General features: G+C 41.6%; 1 protein-coding gene across 5 annotated transcripts in view; it reads left to right on the forward strand.

Moving 5' to 3' along the window:
- The first annotated feature begins 360 nt into the window (after window positions 1-360).
- The window catches only part of col13a1 (collagen, type XIII, alpha 1), a 66,654-nt gene continuing 47,248 nt past the window's right edge, over window positions 361-19,766 (forward strand). For 4 of the 5 annotated variants that reach the window (XM_084021649.1, XM_084021650.1, XM_084021647.1 and 1 more), the window contains exons 1-10: window positions 361-381; window positions 5,546-5,581; window positions 8,049-8,075; window positions 12,194-12,244; window positions 13,743-13,778; window positions 14,872-14,898; window positions 15,136-15,162; window positions 16,939-16,965; window positions 17,054-17,080; window positions 17,238-17,264. In XM_084021649.1, coding sequence (XP_083877775.1) covers window positions 5,561-5,581; window positions 8,049-8,075; window positions 12,194-12,244; window positions 13,743-13,778; window positions 14,872-14,898; window positions 15,136-15,162; window positions 16,939-16,965; window positions 17,054-17,080; window positions 17,238-17,264 — 270 coding nt within the window. In that variant the 5' untranslated portion in view covers window positions 361-381; window positions 5,546-5,560. Of the gene's footprint in view, window positions 382-5,545; window positions 5,582-8,048; window positions 8,076-12,193; window positions 12,245-13,742; window positions 13,779-14,871; window positions 14,899-15,135; window positions 15,163-16,938; window positions 16,966-17,053; window positions 17,081-17,237; window positions 17,265-19,238; window positions 19,311-19,766 lie in introns of all 5 variants that reach the window. The other variant, XM_084021651.1, reaches the window with a different exon arrangement.

Consider the following 19,766-nt stretch of genomic DNA (forward strand, 5'->3'; position numbering starts at 1 on the left):
TCATGGTACAATTCAAACAGAGTCAAATCATTGTCCTTTGCCATTGACTACCATACATATTCTTCCCAAAAATAAGATCACAGGTGGTCCACAGTAAGGGGCGGGACTTAGCCTCTCTATAGGATTCACTGAACGCCTGTTGGAAATTTAAAGAGGCATGTCACTGCATCAGCATTGTTCTTCCTGTGTGCTGTCACTGAGCTGAAAAGGCCAAAATGAAACCTAGTAGCTACCCGAATTCTCTGTCATTTGATTCTGGCCCAGCTTAGTGCAGCCATGTTTCATTATGTGGACTTTATCTGTTAAACTCACACTTTCCTTTTTTGTACCAATTTTCTCTCACCCCTTTTTCAGGGTCCTCCTGGACGGGCAGGTTTTCCGGTAACTGTCTTTTGAACTTGTGTCTGTGTGTGGCTCTAGTATTTGCATGAGTTAAGAGTTATCCCTGCAGTGTTGATCTCTTGCCTGCTCTCGACTGAGTCATTGTCAATGTGTTTGCATGATCATAGAAATAGTATCATTTTATTTCCAGCATTCCTCATCAGCTGTTTTCTTTGAAGTCAGTGTACAGATCATCTAAAACAACTCCAACAAAACACATCTATGTCATCCTAATTGCCTTTGCTGAATTTGTTTTTGAGGGAACATATTTGCGACATTGGACTTTTTAAAGAGGCTGAAACTCTATTTTACAAAATGAAAGGTTTAATTCCAATGTGTCTCACAGCTAGACAGTCCCTCAGTTGCTCCCCTCACACTGTCCTTGTGAAACTATCACTATTTTATAATCTTCTATTTGTAAAACATGAATGTTGTACTGTTTTGAAAACATGAGGTTTTCCGATGTATAATCTGTAAACCAACTGTTTGTTGTAAACTATCATTGAGAAGTCTTTTAACAGTGAAGTTGTACCAACTTGGTAAATATACAATTTTGTTATTATTATTATTATTGTAATGTATAATTTGAGTATAAACATCTTGTAATTATTATTATTTTGTTTTAGTTTATTACTTACCATGGATTCATATTGTTTAGCTTCTCATCTTTCAAATGAAGCCAGATGTATTCATGTAAGCCTTATGGTTGAGGAGCTATTATTGATTCATTTTGAGTGTATTATTTTGGGTAGTTTAACTAATGGATAGGGTTATAATAATATAACATTTTCTAGGTTTCTACAATATATATTTCCTCACTGTGGCGATGAAAAATCCCACCACATCCCAACACATTCACATATTAGTTTCATATGAATGTAATTTGAAGGAAACAGTGTTGCATTGAAATTGAACCTTCTGCACTTCATCAAACACTTCAACATGTCCAGATACATTTGCCGGGGAATTAAAATGAGTCCAACAATGTTATTTCTATGATCTCAGTGAGATGTCAGTACAGCAGTGATGCTTACAGCTTTAAAACCTTAACACCATCCATTCATAACACCGTGGGCTGTTGGCTGGATGTTTGAATTCAGACGCCACTTCTCTGCTTCAGTTTGGATTTAATTCCAGTTTGATCTCTCTGACTAAACCTGCTTCTGTTTGATCGTCTCTACGCCTCCCTCCTCCTCCGTCCAACACTCTCCTTCCCTTTCTGTCCAGTCTCAACTTGTCAACCCCACATGGTTCCCATCATGACAACAGGTGGCCCTCTCGTATCTGACCTTTGTCCTGGGTTGCCAGTCACAACCAGCAATCCCCCCCATTTGGTTCTGACAAGCTCACTGGTAAAACAGGTCCATAAAGCAGTCTCCAGCAGAGATGCGTCACATGTTTTCTCAGAGTTTCTCCGTGTCAAAGCGAGGATGAGATTCCTTCCAGGATTTGTGATTGATTACAGCCGCCAAGCAGCGGGAAATTAAATCAGGAGCGGCCTTTGAGTGGATGGGGGCGGGAGGATGTGGTTTGTGAAACGACGGGCTGTAAGAATTGGAAATCAGGGAGCAGTGTTTTCCAGAGAATGTGGTTATTTCAGAATGTGACAGTGTAGGTCTTTATAAACACAGGAGGTAAACCCCACTGTTCTGACGATGGATCACCATCACATTGTGTTCACCGCCTTCCTTGCCGTCTTCCTCTACTTCCTACTAATGAAAATAATCAATAACTCCTTGATGATTATATGTACAATGATGGAAAGGTTGACATCAGATGTCTGGACACATTCTCACTCCCAGCCATGCTTGGCATTTCAAACCATGAAACTTTAAGTAGTCATACGTAGTTTTGGTTTGCTGTTTTGCATTTCAAAGTCGTATATCCATACAGTTTGATTTTTTTGAGCCGTAAATGTCTTTTTTTTTATTTTCTGTTGGCTTTGCTGAAGTTTACTGCAGCATTTTATCAGGTTACAGGTGCATCTTATGAAGATTAGCTGCTCCGCCAATGATCATTTTGATTAATTCCCAATCAGCTGATATTGGTCCTAAATAGACACTGTACACACTCAGCTCAATCAGCTGGAGCCCGGGAGCCTGTCCCAGTGTGTCCTGTCTGAACAGGTCAGTTGGTTATGTATAGACCAGGTGGAAACCTCCGGTTCTAAAAAGTAAAGCCAAGCTGCCAACTGGCCATCAGGGTGCGATTCCTCTAGTTGTAAAAAGAAGTCTGATTACATGGAAGTCTATAAGAAAGGGGCGGGACTACCTGATGATTGACAGGTCGCTTCCACGCTACCAATACAGTTAGCTGCTAAGATGACTTTAATACTTAGCTGTAAAGTTGACCTTGAATTATGAAGTTAACTTTGTTAGCAGCTTCACACCAGATGGATCCGTCTTATACAGGTGTGTCTGAGTTGAGATAAGATCGGGTTTAACACCTGTCTTCCACTGATTCACTGCAGAACTATATCAACAAATACGGTCTCATGGGAGCCTTTTTCCCAAGTAGTACATCTACTGGTGGTGAGCAGAGGTGTGTGTGTGTGTGTGTGTGTGTGTGTGTGTGTGTGTGTGGTGTCTGGTTGGTGTGAGTCCAGCTGAGGCTCATTAAGGCTGTAAATTATGCCTCAGACACCTTGACGTTGCACCACTAAGGACCTGCATAAATCCTTGTGACTGACATGTGTTTGCTAACGCAGGGCCTGGTGTGTGTGTGTGTGTGTGTGTGTGTGTGCGTGCGTGCGTGGGTGTTCGGCGGTAGAGGAAAAACAGCCTACCTGACCTTTATCTGTCCAGTCAAGAACCAATGAGTAGAAACATGGACCATGCAGCCGTGCAGCAGCAGTGATCAGGTTTCATCTGACTGTAGTGCAACACCGGACTGCATGAGGTTTTACAAAACACTCTATTCGTCTCATGGCTATAAAACCTACTTTAGTGTAAGTTGTATTTTGTGGGCACAGCAAATAATCACGTTAGGCACTCTGTAAAGTCTGGATTAAAACCATTTTGGTGGTGCCAGATTCTCCCCAAGGCCTCGGTTTAAATCAAGACCATGGACAGGAGGCTTCAAAGAGCCCAGCTGGAGCCTGGTAGTAGTTCAAGGGTTTCAAAAATAAACTACATACTAATGACAGAGACACTAGCCCATCTGATGTATCAGGACCGAAACATCTGAATCTGTGGAGATTGGAGGGGTCAAAAAAAAACACGGGACTTTCACCCAACGCTGTTGTCCCGTGTGAAACCAGCTGATTACAACTCTGTCTCCCTCAAAATTATGTTCCCATTCAACTAAACTCTACTCTCAATTGTGTTTCCAGGAAATATATTTTATCTGGACCGAACATTCTTAGTTTTGAAACACAAAACAACAATTCAACAAGGTTTGGGCAACAATTCTACTTGTTGTTTCATTATGTAACCTTAGCCTTTTATACAGCCTTTTTGTTGTGGGAGTATTCCGCTGTTAAATCCGCCCCGCCGTCAGTCTAAATGCTCGCTGAGGCGGAAAGGCGTAACAGAATATTACACCTCTGAGACGCCAACGGAGATCGCCACAGAACCACATCAGAGGAGAGACGAGGCGATACGGCGTTGTATCTAAACGCTCCAAGCACCCGAGGCGGAAAAGACGTGACGTAGTGAAGACGTGTTACCAGGGCGACACGCCGCCAGCGGATTTAACGAGCTCAAAGGGTAGATCAAGAAGATAAAACACCGGTAGTTACTCGTACAAGGCCGCCGTTATACGCATCCATATGTTTATGATGCAGCAAATTCACTTGTTGAAGAGTCGTGTAAATATGTGAGACGAGCAGAAGTTCACCTTTCATTGTTGTTTGTAAGCGCTCGAGCAAAAATCGGATTTCAACGCTCATTGAACACAGCGTCGCTCTCATCGCCATGTGGTGTCTGTCTCGTTCCGCAAAGCCGGGATGCTTTGTAAACGCAGACACTGTTGTGGTATAAACGGTGCGGTTTGCGGTATATTTTGACTCTCCTTTCTGCTATTACGGCAGAATAGTCTGTGTAAAAAGGCCTATTATGTTTTTATTTGAACAAAACATTTTTTTTTTTTAAACGTTAACGTGATATGGGGCTGATATAAAACATATTTATGAAAGGCATTCATCATTTAGAAACAACAACTTTCAACATATTGTGGGTGCAGAAACATATCCTGCTAACATTTTTATTTGCCGACTTGGTTGATACATTTTATTTTATGCATTGGTTCAGGCTGTACGGCTGAAATTAAGGTTCTGAAATAAAAATTCAAGGAGGGTAATTTTCTCATAGACTCCCATGACTTCTTTTTGCAACCAGAGGCGTCGCCCCCTGATGGCCAGTTGAGAGAATGCACTTCAGAGGTTACCGCCTGGGCGCGACTGGTGCGTCTACATGAGCCGAAGCCACCAGTCCTCCGTGTGAAGTCCTAAACCACACCGACATCTAAAAGGCGTCCATCAAAATGAATCATTACAGTTTTATCATAACAGGAAAAGATTGTGGGTTTAGTTACAAAAAAGTCTGGTGTATTTAGACCCACCTGCCTGAACTCGTCACTACACTGACTGATTTATGGTTATCTATAGTGTGAAATCTATAGTGTTCATAAAGCTATGGAACCGCCTTAAACTGGATGTGTCAGTAGAGTAGAGTAGTAGAGTAGAGTATTTGTCTCGGCCACTAACAACTTGCCTCAAATAACATCAGGAACATTTGATGCACATTCTGCAACATTATTCAACATCTCAAAAGTGTCAGGAGTCTCTGGCATGAATGCATTATTTTTTTCCTATCACAGTATGGTGGAATGCTTGCCTCTAGTCTCAACAATAGGTCTGCATCGTTAACTAACAAAGCCCTCTCAGCACCATTGATTCTGGTCCTTGAATGGATACCATGACATTAGGACAATCCCAGTATCACCTCTTTTCCAGTAACGCACCCATTAGGCTCAATGATCAACAATGTGCCCAGTGCAATTTGATTCAAAGTAGGTTCTGTTTAATTGGATGAGATTTGATCAATGTGGTGAAAACGACCTGACCGAGTCTGAATGTCAAGGTATTCCTTTAAGAGTTTACTTCAGTCTCCAGTCTAACCTTCACATTGACCCTTGTTCCTTCTGAATTTGCATTAATCAATAGGGTGACAAAGGAAGTATGGGGATTCCTGGGAGAATGGTGAGTGACTCGTGGCTCAAGAGCACTTCAGTAATGCTTTCGTATGTGCTGAGAGACAGAAAGGAAATGTGACTATTTATTTTAATAAATGGTTTTTCACTTCCATTCTCTGAGCCTCTGCTGCTAAATGAGATTGTGTATTGTTCATGAACAGCCTTAATGTAACTACATGAGGGACAGCGATATAGAATGCATAGAATAATGTGGTAGGAACCACGCAGTGATGCTGCTATATCGTCCTCTGCACAGAGACAGTAACTCAACATAAAAACCTCTCAGTGTGTCTTTAGGGCCTTCCAGCTGTCAGTGGCAGCCTATGTAATATATTCTGCAGCTATTAGACGTCGCTGTGTGTATTTAAGACAGCTTGTGCTTGATGTCCCCCTCGGCCCACCCAGGCTGCAGTGGAACCACTTATTACAAAATCTGTTTTACTTTGGTATTACCTCCAGTCGCTTCTATGCAGTTAACGGCCTGTAATTTTCAACGTTACCGCTCACTTTGTTCGGTTAGTTTTGAACTTTTCTTTTTGGATTTGGCCATATTTCAAGCTACTCCAGCCATGCCACATGTGGGTATATTTGAAGGCCTCTCACCTGGATGAGGAAAGTCGCCGAGTGAAAACAATTATCAGACCTTCAGGTCTCAGTATGCTTTAAATGCATGATGAGAGTCACTGTGGGAATAATGAAAAGCACTGCAGAAAACTGACCTGAATGTAAAATTCATTTTAAGAAATTATTTTTCTGGCCAAGACTGCAGCACAAAAAATCACGTAAAAGCACAAACAATAGAATTTAAAGTAAAAGGGAAAATTACATCAAACAAGTAAAATCTAGTTTAAAGTGTCTCTGTTGTTCACACCAAGACGAGGGACAAAAACCTTTAAAAGCACTTTGACCAACAATGGTGCACGTTTCAGATGCTAGTAAACTTCTCTGCTCGAACGAAGCCTGAAGCTTTCAGGAGTGAGTGGAGAACGTACAGAAGGAGGCCATGTGTTTAATATGGCTTCACAAAGAAAATGTGCAATGATGTGTGCAGAAACATGAATCAGACAGGAATCATAGTGCAGCATGAGACACTGAGTTTAATGTTGTTCACACCAAACGTGAAATTAATCATCTCGTCGTTTCAAATGAGTTTGACCGCTGGATAATTTTTGTTTATTTGCGTCACTCACACTAGATGCACCGGAGAGGAGGCTGGGCTTATCTCCATGTAGACACCAACAAGGTTTCATCCATCATGGCTGAAATCACCACTGTTGCTGCTTTGTACATGTTGAAGTCCAGGATCCACCATACTGTCTGAGTTCATGACTTCATCCAGAGGTGCTCTGTGGATTTCACTAAGCTGGATTCACTGCATCTAGCAAGATACATCAGCTGGTTTACTACAGCTGGATGAACCAGAATAAACTATTTATCTGTAATTTATTATCAATAACCAGATGCTGAAATAACTCCATAATGATGGTGATCAGTAGAAGACATACTTTGTTAGGTCTGTCTGTAAGACCACAAGCTAACTACTTTTAAAGTGTTCTGAATGGAGTCTGCTTGATGGATGCTAGGCTATGCTAACGTTGTAGCTGCTCCATCAACACTCCAAATAAGGTCATCTAGACATAAATACAGCAGAGACCTTGTTGTTTGGACCATAGACAGTCTCTGGTTTCTCCACATAGTCTGGTCTGGTCTCTGGACTAATGTGAGCTACTATCTAGACCTCTGGGGGACCACAGACAGTCTCTGGTTTCTCCACATAGTCTGGTCTGGTCTCTGGACTAATGTGAGCTACTATCTAGACCTCTGGGGGACGACAGACAGTCTGGTTCCTCCACATAGTCTGGTATGGTCTCTGGACTAATGTGAGCTACTATCTAGACCTCTGGGGGACCACAGACAGTCTCTGGTTTCTCCACATAGTCTGGTCTGGTCTCTGGACTAATGTGAGCTACTATCTAGACCTCTGGGGGACCACAGACAGTCTCTGGTTTCTCCACATAGTCTGGTTAGGTCTCTAGACTAATGTGAGCTACTATCGTAGACATCTGGGGGACCACAGACACAGGCAACATTTGTTTCCTCGAGAATCCCAACACCGATAAGAATGATGCAAATTTTCATATTTGCATCCTTCATTGACTATGTATGCAGTTACGCCACACAAATAATGTGCTTTGCGTTTGGTGTGAACACAGCATAACATGTTGGGATTCCCGATTCCACCAGCAGACAGGATGATTCCAACACTGTAAGATGATCTGAGGTACACACTGAGGCCATTAGCTCCACTTAACCTCCACACAGCTCAGTCATGACATCACCTCCTCATCACTAGTCCTGAGGATGCTGCATGCCCCGATCCCTCTCCATGCCTCTAACACTGGTTCCTCTCTCTCTTGTGTCTCCTCCCTTCACACCTTTTTGCATGTGACTGTATCTGCTGTGACTGATCCCAGGGCTTAAAAGGACAAGCAGGACAGAAGGTAAGTTTAGGTACACGTGCCGTTAGCAGGATTGCACAAAAAGCTGGAATTTAGCACCAGTCAAACACAACCTTTGTCCATGAAACGTTTGGACTTTGGTTCGGTGTCCTCTTCGGTCATCGTTGTGACCAGGCTGCTCCTTTGAACCGCTGCTAGGGTGACACGGTGCAGGTTAGCAGTGCAGAGCTGTGCACTGTGCAGGTAGCATGTGATTTATTTCACTGAAGACTGAAGTCTGTATTTCGTACGCTGTGAGGGTCACATTCTGCTAATGGTTTCCCACCCTGGTTGGATTACCTGAACTCTTTACACCATGAAACACAATAGTAACCATTTGTCACATAAGCGTCCGAAAATTCTAATTTAAGACTCCCCAAAGAAAGTGGTTTATAGAGGCCACAGCAGAGGAGGAGGCTCTTAGAGAGAGCTGAATAGAGTTATATATCGAGATAAATATATGCATGTCTTATAGAAGTTACCCTGAATATAAGCAGCCGGCTGGGACAGAAAAAGATTGATATTGGCCTCAAGGTGGAAATGACATGTTTTTCAAATTTTACTGGAGGCTCCGATGTCTCCCGCTTGGCTTCATGAATCGCAAAAGCGTGTCAACAGAGACGGTAAACATGCAGTAAATCTGTCTCGGTCAGCACATTAAACCTAACGAATCACTTTTATTCACTTCAATGAAACCGGAGGATTTGATGTCTGCTGCAGTTTGTCGGAGGTTGAGTTTTAGTTAATCAAGGACAATGAACTCAGGTGTAGAAGTGACAGCATAACACTTTAAACCCTGTGGAGTTGTTGATGGTGGTTTTAAGAAAGCGTCTTGCACTGATCAACAGGTGGCAGTGGCGTGCCAAGAAATGCAATAATACCTCAAATACGACAGGGAAAAAAGAAGAGGTTTGAAATAGAACGACGATTTATCATTTGTCCGACTTAAGAAAAACAGCTCAAGTGAAAAAATGTAACAGACACATGACTAATGGTCAATATGTCCCATCATGCTCTTATGTATATGTTTGTGTAAGTTTATTTACTTCATAATATCGGAATTGGACCCACAAATCCCATATGGGTTGGGCTCTAGATTAAAAGTGTTGAATTTTTAAGTAAAAGGCGTTTTAAAATCGGCTTTGCTGGTGTTTGATGAGGAAGGAAATATGTGCCACAAGTGTATTTCCAAGTGTATATAAAAAAATAAAAAATAAAATAAAATATGTTGAATTTAATGTTTGACACCTAACCACAGTGTGAATTCTGTCTCCTACCAAGTTATGTTTCGACAACCAAACTACTTTGTTCTAACGGGACACTAACGTCGGTCTCCTGGTGAAAGCCAGACCTGTCCACCACCCAGACCCCTCCCTACGTGGACTTCCACCGACTCATTTGAAAGTAATGTGTGATACATCCAGAATAAATATGATCTACGACAAAATACGTTTCCCTCGAAAGGTAATTCACAACGTAGTTCGGTTGTGTGGGAACCTAGTGTTTAGGAGAGCAGGATGCTTGAGAATAATGGCCATCATATACTTCCATCACACTGTTCTTTCCCCTGACATGTTATTTTAATTATTTATTTTTTTCTGACTTCCTCTCAGCGTTTAACAGTTGTCTCGTTGGCTTCAATGTTTATGTCTTCAAGCCGGCGACTTTCTTTCATAATCACCTTTGTTTCCAGCAATAACACCTGTCCTGCCCGGCACCAAATAGCAGACAACTTTAACAACTAGTTTTAATAAAGTGTCTCCTGTTTCACCTCAACATGCAACGAACGCATGTGCCTGTCGGATTTGACCCCATCTCCAAAACTGGCCCTCCACATTTGCTAAAGCCATCTATCGGCTGTATCAAAGCCAGAAACAGCAGATTTACAGATTTGTTCTCATCAAATACAAAGTGATTTGTGACGTGTAGTGTTTTCAATGAAAACTCAGCACATTCTTGACTGTAATATCACAACGACAAGTGTGGTTATTAGCCAAACGTCTTTATTGATATTGTCAGTGAGCCAACGTAAAAGTAGTTTCAGCCTCAGCCGACGAGCAGACGGTGTAGCTTTCTGGATCGCTCCACAGATCTGCAGCCAAAATCATCTATTGGTTTCCTTTTTATTTCGAGGCAGGGGATTAATTGTAATAGTGCGATCGGGTTTTGTCCCATGTGTGGCTGGTCTCTCAGAGTCGAAATGAAGAAATGCAGGAATTAAACCGAGCAGACTTGGCTGTAGATCATCCAGCGACGATGGAAGCATCTTCCCTAAGAAAGCAGAGCCAGCTTTTTTTCCAGAGCACTCCACTCTTCAAACAAGTGGCTTCTGTGGGTTTTGCGGGCACAGCGAGCCCGGCGGAGAGAAAAAACAGAACGACGTGATGGATAGCTTTTGCAAAAGAACCACAGCAGATGGACGTTCTGCTCTTTGTGGGCTCGAAAGTCCATTTAGAAGGAAATGAGATCTGCAAAGTTACGTCTGCTTGTGACTCCGCAACACATGAGTGGTTTTATGCAGGTCCTGGTTTTAATTCACCCCGTTACCTTGACCTCCAGCAATTGGAGTAATCCAACCTCTGCACGAGTGTATCTGTAGATCTTCACTTGTCTAATCTACTTAAGCTTTAGAAAACCAATGAGCCGCCTGAGACGACAGGAAGCCTCTTTTTCCATCATTACCTTTTCCTTCTGGCCCCCGAGTGACACATCTGACTTCAAACCAAGAGTGAGAAACTGGACATTTGTTCTGAAATGTTTAGATCTGATGGATGACTGGGACAGATATGATATCAGATATGTCCTTGAGATAGTGTTTCCCTTCAGGAGGAAAGGAGCTAATAAGGAAAAGTGCTGGAAACCTGAGTGGGCCAGTTTGGTCCCTGTGGTTTGTTGGATTGTGTAGGGGGGTCAGACGGACGTCACAGGCCACTGCTGTCACAGTGCAAATCCAGAAACCGGAGGCACCTTTAGAGTCACTGACTACGTTTACATGCACTAAATGTTCCCCTTATTCCTAAACGGACAATATTCCTACTAATCTGTTTACATGGCTGATGAGAATGAATATTCCGTTTACATGCAGCTGTGCATATTCCCATCAACATAATAGTTGTCTTATTCCCTTTACTTACCGGCATCATCTGGTCCATTTGAATCCAACGTCGACGCCAACATCCTAACATGTTGTTAATCACGTCAAAACATGGAAAGTGGAAGGGCAGAAAACGCGACTCCTTTGGTTGCAAAAAGAAGTCTGCTTGCTTGGAAGTCTATGGGAAAATTACCCTACTTCTGACTTGATGTATTATCTCATTAAACATTGTAAAAATTATTGTATGGTCTCAATCTCTAGTTTCAAGTCTTGCTTGCTCGGGGAGCCGATCTGCTGCTTACGTGCACAATCAACCTATTGCTGCTCCACAGTCCAAATGGTCACTTCCTTCACTGGTTGCAAAAATTCCAAGATGGCGACGGACAACATGTTGAACTCTAGGCTTCATAACGTAGTCAACAAATCAATGAGTAATGTCATGGTGACTTGGATGGGTTGTTGCCTAAACCTAACATTGGCATTGTTGTGCAACATTGTCCCGACTGACAGAAAAACAGACTTACTTCTAATTGAAATACATTAGTTTGGATGTTGTGCTGAGTGACAAGAAGAGAGAAAAAAGGAACATTTGTCCGTGGTATCCACGCAAATCAGAAGTTCTTAATTTTGTGAAAATTCACAAACTAGCGTGAGATTGTTTTGTGTTAACTGACATTAACAAGTCAACAGGGAAATAGGCTGAGCATGTTCCTGGCTGGCATATCAGCAGTTAGCTTGCTCGCTAAAGCCGACTAACCCAATAAATATATCTAAATATAATATATGCGTTTTCTAGAATCACCTATAAGATCAAGCTGAGCAAATGAACTGTGGAGCTTTCTAGTGACCGGAGCTTTTATATTTCTTTGCACATCCACCAAGAAGATATTTATATGCCGGGATCAGAAAGAGTTGAATATATGCTAGGGGAGGGATTGAATTATTTACCATCGGAGGAATGCAGTGATATGCTGAACGTCTCTAATGATACCTACCTATTTCTTTTTCTTTTTCTCTCTGTATATAGGGAGCACCAGGGGAGCCAGGTCTTTCCATCATTGGACCACGAGGACCTCCTGTAAGTGTTCCTACTACTAATAGACATCCTATCATATTGATCAACTAGTTTATTAGACCTCTGTTGAACACATTCGTTTCTTAAACAGCAACAGATTCCTCAGTTCTGTTGATGAAAGTAGACAAGTGGAGAGCCCAGCCAAGCACATGAATGCACCACATGTGATAGAATAATGCTATATAATTACAGACAGAAGAACTGTGATTTGGCCATATGGTGGATCATTAGTCATGTATCAGAAACTCCATCCTGGTCCAACTGTGACACCTGTTGTTGTTGTTGTTACGAGGCCAAATTTGTTTTTCATTTACTTTCTGGGTGTTTTTAATATAGTCCTCTTTAAAGGTACCTGACTCAGTCCTCTTTATGTGGACCTTCATTCATCACTGGTCAATGACATGTTATATGTCTATGTCTATGTTTATATATATAAATAGCATGATGGGAAATATTGACCGTCAGTCAGGTGTTATATTTCTCGACTCCAGCTGACAGGGCCCAGCTCATCTGCATTGTATAACTTAATACCAGGTTGTATTGCTGTTGAAAGTAATAGCGCTCTCTGCTGGGAAAACTATGTAATAACACCTTTTCCGAACAATTTCAGCAGTACTTTCAATATTATATTCTTTAAGAATTTATGTTTTATATCAGCGCATATCGGTCAGCATATGCACTGATATTGACTTATCTGTGATCTGCTAATTCAGACAGACACTCTCATGGTCCATTTGTCTTTTGTTTTAGGGCTCATATGTGTTGGCACAAGATTTGAGCATAGGAGTTACACCTTGACCTCAGGAAATTTCATAAAAACAATCTTAACGCCCACTTAGTAGCACTTGGACAACCATTTCATATGGTCTAATTCTCATCAGCGTTAATCATGACATTTTATTCTTCACCCTAGAAATAATATTTTGCTCGAACAGAAAATACCATACCTCAAGTATACTTCCTTTTTCCAACAGCTTTCAGCAGCATTCCATGGTCTTCATCTTTTAGGTCTTTGTTTACATGACTTTGAGAAGTTTTGAATGAACCTTGTACCCTCAGTTACGATATTGTTTTGTCAAATAAATAATCTTGTGAAAAAAACAAAAAGGCCGAACATCCCCGGGGGTAGAAACCATGTGAGGCTTCCTGTAACTCAGCCTCTGGACTGTCTGTGTCATTTGTCACTTCACTACCTTGTAATTGCCTTCCCCTGCATCTTTATTTTCTCGGCCCTCCTTTTCCCGGGGATATTAAATGTCTCGTTCCAGTTAAAAAAGCTACGCTGGCTAATTATTATTGACATACACTCATTAAGCTTGCCTTCTGTCCCTCGTCCTACATTGTTGTGAGATTAGAACGCTTTTCTTATCAGTGGTTCATTTCCTTCTGTGCAGAGACAACACACACACACACACACACACACACACACAATCAGTGTCGGCCCTCACCTCATGCCTCAGTGTCTCTTCTTCCACTGACTTGTCTTTCTGTGTCTCTTCAGGGACAACCTGGGACAAGAGGATTTCCGGGCTTCCCAGTAAGTCATGACCACGTCTCGAGCTGAGATTTTTGATTTCACTTAAATAAGAAAAGCTATAAAAATAGTATAGTAGTAACTAAAAAATAGTAGTAGTAACTATTAGTTGCCATGGAAGTATAAGTGCATACTAATAAATAGGTAACTTGTAGTTTGTGATTCCCTCTTGAATATATAGTGATAGCAGACTGAGTGAATTGAGAGCTAGATAACATGCTAGTGAATAGTTAGTTCCTGTGTCCACAGAGTGCCGTTTTCTCTACAGTGACGTCATCAGCACTCTTCTGAAAAGTTCACACATTTTATATTAGAAGCGCTTACGCACCACAAAGGTAGAGCACTTAGAAAAAAGACAATGAGTGCAGCCCTTTTTTTTCGAGGCAGCTTTTTCTGCTCATTCAGAACTATTGAAAAAAGCTGTTGGTGCTCAGAATAAAATGCTTTGTGGACACAGATCATGAGTTAGATTGATTAGATTTTTCTTTGTATCGGTATCTATCGTATCTGCATCAACATGTCGACACGAGCCAACTGACAAAGCTACAGAGAGGTTCATCACTTTAATCACTGGTCTTAAAAGTGACGTTCCCACAAAACTAAACTGCATTGTGAATTACCTTTGTTGTGTTTTACGTTTGCTCACAAATTCAGCGATGGTGTAGTGTCAATCAACTACCAACTTGGGTTTACTTACGCAACCAAACTATTTGATTAGGCTGATGTTCAAATGAGAATGTTTGTTATAGAACTGGTGTTAATAAAGTACATAACGTACGTACATTACATACATTATTGTTTCAAACTGTTTAAAAAGGCAATTGAGAGTGTAGTCTAGTTGTGTGGAACGTAATTTTGTAGGAGTTATTTAGGAATTATGTGAAAGGCCTTTCTAGGCACAATCCTGAATCAGGGCTCATTGTAATCTGCCAACGTTATTTAATTAATCTACACTGATGACACCTGAACATTTGACCTGCTGCGTATTTTTTGAGCCTTCCATCTGATGTTGTAATGGGACCGGCTGTTGGTGCCTTAACTTGTGATGCCGATCTCCGTATGAACTCAAACATCCCCTCCGCTTCTTTTATTCCAGGGTCCCATTGGGTTGGATGGCAAGACTGTGAGTTTCCCCCCAAGTTCCTGTCAAAAAGAAGCACTCTGTGATGATAATTAGCATAATTAAGCTAAGAATGATTATGGTCATTATAGTAATAAAATCTCTATTAGTGTTATTACTGTTATTATAGGGTGGGGTTAAACATGCTTTAGATATTTCTAAGAACGTTTTCCAAGCAGAGGTATCTGTTTAGATAGCATTATTATACCAGCTGCACTCACTGTTTTAATGTCCACACAGGGACAGACCGGGCCGAAGGGAGACATGGTAAGCATTCCTTGAATTAGCGTAAACATTGTTAATACCATTACCACCAGTCCCACACTCATTTCAGCCCATAAAACCTTTTTTGAGCATGTTTATCAAATTTACCCCACAAAGCCAAAGCAAATATGAAATAACCAGTCTCACAGCAGTATGTGAAATAGTCACAAATCTATTGGTTTCATGTACAGGGACACAAATAGTCAGAACTAAAACAATGTCAATGGAAAGTTAATTATGATCATTTCATCAGCATCCACATGGCATGGGGTTGTGGATTGGTCCAACAACGCAGGACTTTCAACCACCAGACACCACGTGTGCCAACGTGTTGTTGTGAAGTGACGTGTTCGTCAAACAAAACATTGCTGTCACGACTGACAGAAAAAGAAGTCTTGCTGAGAAGTGCAAAAGAAAAACCAAATAACAAAATGATAATTCATATCGCTCAGCACGGACTTTCAAGACTTTTTCACAAACTGCCGTGAGACTGGACTGAATAATTGCATTGAACCTGGTTTTGCTGTTTATTCCCTACCCAGAAAGTTATAATGAAAACAGAGTGGTGGCCTGATTTATGCCACACTGTGATGGGCTACACGCAGGAGGCAAAAGGCCCAGACAGATGGGAACTGTTAGCCACTCTGGCTTTCAATTAGGGTTCGTAGGTAAAACTCAGAGTAAGTGAAATGGGGCCTCAGGGATTTTTGACTTACTAAGACATTTAATGCCTCACCGCTTACATTTTCTAGTGCCAAATCACTTGATTCCTTATGAGCCGTACAATGAGCTTCATGTTGTTTCCGTGTCATTCGTAACCAATTATCTGAAGACGACTTATTCTGGCCAACTCACACAGCCAAACCGAGTATGTGGGTTTCCAGCGTCCACATGCTATTTAAGTTTATGATCAGTTTCAATTCAGGGAGTATTGTGTCCCGATGTCATTGAGGTGGAAAAGGAAGGTCTGCAGTTAGCTAGGTATCTTGTCCCTTTCTAGAGTCGCAGGAAGTGAGGTGGAGGAACTGTTAGATTCAGTTCAGTTCACGAGCCTGCTTCTCGGCTCATTTTCTGTAACCAGTGTAGCGTTAAAGAATTACATAATTAGCAAGCTACCTAAGTAACCAACTGTCCACTAGTTAGCTTGCTAGCTCGCTAATTCCACTGCTTTAATGTTGCACGAGTTACAGAAAATCATCTGAACAAAGTTGTCACTGATATGGCGATTTAAATGTTGTTTCCTACGATGTGATCAGAGAGTGGATGAAGCATTAATTAGAGTAAATTTGACTAATATATTCTGTCTCTCTGTACTTCGTAACGTTACGACTCCACTGATAGTCATTACTGGGAAACCTCAGCTCAGTGAGTCCGACACTTGATGTAAGTCAGTTTACTTTATACAGTGGCCAACTACATCGATCACGATAGCAACGATAGAAATGAAAATGGCCGCTATGACTATCGTGCTAATTTGATTTGAATGGGAACGTCCGTTATACTCCTGTTTTATTTCTATGGTCAGGGACAATTAAATAGAGCTGTGAGGGCTTGTATACTAGATGTACACAGATGCTGTTGCCTTCACAACGTGGCTTTGGAGCTGCTGAGCCTGTGGAGTCACCAGCATGGGGTCCACTGGATGTGTCCTACTGGGCCCTGAGTTCATTAATCAACCAGTCGCTGAGCTCTGACAGTTTACTCATGTTTATTGGAGGTATTTGTGTTCAGTCATGTTGAATTCTACTGCGACTTGACTGTGTTGCTGTCATCTTTCAGGGTCAGCGGGGTGCTAAAGGACTCCCAGTAAGTTTCTCCGCTCTGATTTAAATAACCTAGAGATAATAACCACTCATTCATCTCATTCACTTATTTTCTTTGTTGTTTCTTTTAGGGGGAAACTGGGCCCAAAGGCGAGAAGGTGAGCCATGGATTGCAGTAGTTTAGCAGTGAACAGCAGTGGCAGAAATGTTCAGATATTTGACTTAAAGAGTAACCCTCATTTTTTTCTTTCTGATATTCATTTGTATCTCCATCATCTTGTTTCTTCTAAATGAACTGTCTTCTGTTCTCTTTAGGGCGTTTGTGGAGACTACACACACCGGGTATGAAAACCTTATGGGGGAATTAATTCTTTCTTCATCAACAGTGGTTATGATCAGCCTGTGTCGATGTCCAAATGTTATGACACAAACTGAACCTGCACCATTCTCATCATACAGCGTTGTAGTATTCATCTCTCCACAGTTTCAGAAAATAATAGAAAAGTGAATTTGGAAGAAGAAGAGAAACTGGTAGAGAAGCTGGACGGACACATGACGGCAGCACAGTGACGGGTAGCACATGCAGAGGTCTGCAGCTCTCCGTCTCTGGGGTTTGGCTAGTTGAGAGAAAATAAGGCAATTACCGGCAGCCTGCCGGAGCACTGCGTGATAAGAGCCTCTGTGCAGGGTGCCAAGAATAAGAGTCTCCTGTGTAAAAGGGGATTTTTCACATCCAGAGTCCATTTTCAGCATAATTCAACCTTTCTTTCTTAAATTGCTCCTGCTAAGATGATCAAAGTTACGTTTTTTGGCATGCTTTGCCATCACCATGACGTTTGCTACCTTGTGTAAAAAGCCCCTAAAAAAAACAGTATGGTGCTGAAATGGTTTTATGAGTTTATTTTTGATAATGCATCAATGCTGTGATATTCATCTCTGGACAGTAAACGCTTCAGAGGAAGAGGGACCCACAGAGGATTTGGGGGGTTTGATGACTTTAGCCTGCAACAAGCTTGTTGAATTTCTTTTATTTGCAGAAGTCTGTACGGGAGGTCCAGTCCCAGAGTGTGATCAGAGTCGAGGCCTCAGTTAATATTGAGACCCTGGGGGGTAAAATGTTCAGTATTTAGGGACTTTGACTTTCAGGACGAAGCCAACAAGATCAGCAAATTCTTCTTGTTATTGTATAATGTGTATTTCAGCAGTAGCCTCACTGTTAAAAGAATAGTTCAGCATTTTGCCTTCTTTCTGAGAGGATCCATGTCACATCTGTGCAAGTACGAAGCTGGAGTCAGGACGTAATTAGCCTAGCTTTGCATAAAGGCTGGAAACAGTGGGAAACAACTAGCCTGGCTCTGTCTTACTCACAACCACCAACCTGACTACCTGACGGTTGTCTGATGGTATCCCTTTCATTTCATTGTTTCAGGAAGGAAGTAGCATTGTTGTGTTTGTGAGGGTAGTTGCGTTTGTTGAAGGCCATAATTGATGTGTCGCTCTAGTGCAGGTTCCTCATAATTCCCAAAACATCTTAATCATAAAGTGCTATTTTACATTTCTGTTCAAAGCTAAACCAACAGGATACATCATGAGGTGAAGTAGGTGTTTTTTACTATGCACCAAGCCAGGCTAGCTACTTCCAGTATTTATGCTAAGCTAGGCTTACATCACCTTGACTCCAGCTCTGTACTTTTCTATCACAAAGATGTAAGATAGCTGCCCTGTCTCCTGCAAAATTACATTCCCATATAATGAAACTACACTCTCAATGACTGAGTTTCCTGTGCCACACAGTCGCTTCCACGCTACCAATGCAGGTAGCTACAAAGATGACTTTAACACCTGACCTTGAATTATGAAGCTAACTTTGTTAGCAGCTTCACACCAGAATTCAGATGGATCCAGATCCAGTAAGGTTGCTGCTTGGGGTGTTGCTCTGCTACTACTCCACCCGTCTCTCCTCCACAGTCCAAATATGGTCACCGCATTCACTGGTTGCACAAATTTAAGAGTGACGGCCCAAATCCAAGATAGCGACGGCTAGAATGCCAATTTTAAGGCTTCAAAAATTTTGTCCAGAAACAAACGGGTGATGTCACCATGACTACGCCCACTTCTTACATGGTGGGAATGTAATCTTGAGGAGACCAGGCTGAAGATTGATATCCATCCGAACATCAGACTCTCTGAAAGCAAAGAAATAAACAGTCGTATTCCTTTAGGCGGAAATCATTTTGGATTCAGGAGACATGACTTACTTTTGGTGTGGTTAGAAAACAGCTTTTTGACTGAAACCACCACTTCCCTGGTGTGTAGGGCCTCTTTGTGCAGGATCTTCCTCTGAAAACCTTGGCTGCCTTACGTTCCAGTCAGGCTCTGATGTTGAAGGTTTGTGGGTGCCATCGAACACCCAGATAGTTAACCCTCAGCAGGGGTGTCACCAAGTCATGCCGCAAAGAGAGCCAGTGCCCTTGAGCGAAGGCAATCCTCATGCCCCTGCTCTCCACCCAAAGAAAGAAAAAAAAAAAGATCAGTGTAGTAACAAGGTTGCTACTGTTAAGGTTCAACATATTTTCAAAAAAGACATATCTTTAAAATAAAGATGAAAATAATGTTATATAAAATGCAGTTAGTAGTATTTGAATTGTTCTTGGAATTAAGGGTAATTGTGTTTATTACAGAAGCACAGGGATGCCAATATTAAATCCATGTGTGTGCACTTTCAAATGTCAGTTGCACCTGGTCTGCCCTTTGGAAATTCCAAATTAGATTCCATTATAGTTATATCAATGTTTAATTTGAAATTAAAATACATCTTGGTCTATCAGAAGGATGTCTGCCTTC

This window comes from Eutrigla gurnardus (genome assembly GCF_963514095.1).
Source record: "Eutrigla gurnardus genome assembly, chromosome: 11".
In the NCBI taxonomy this organism is placed as follows: Eukaryota; Metazoa; Chordata; class Actinopteri; order Perciformes; family Triglidae; genus Eutrigla; species Eutrigla gurnardus.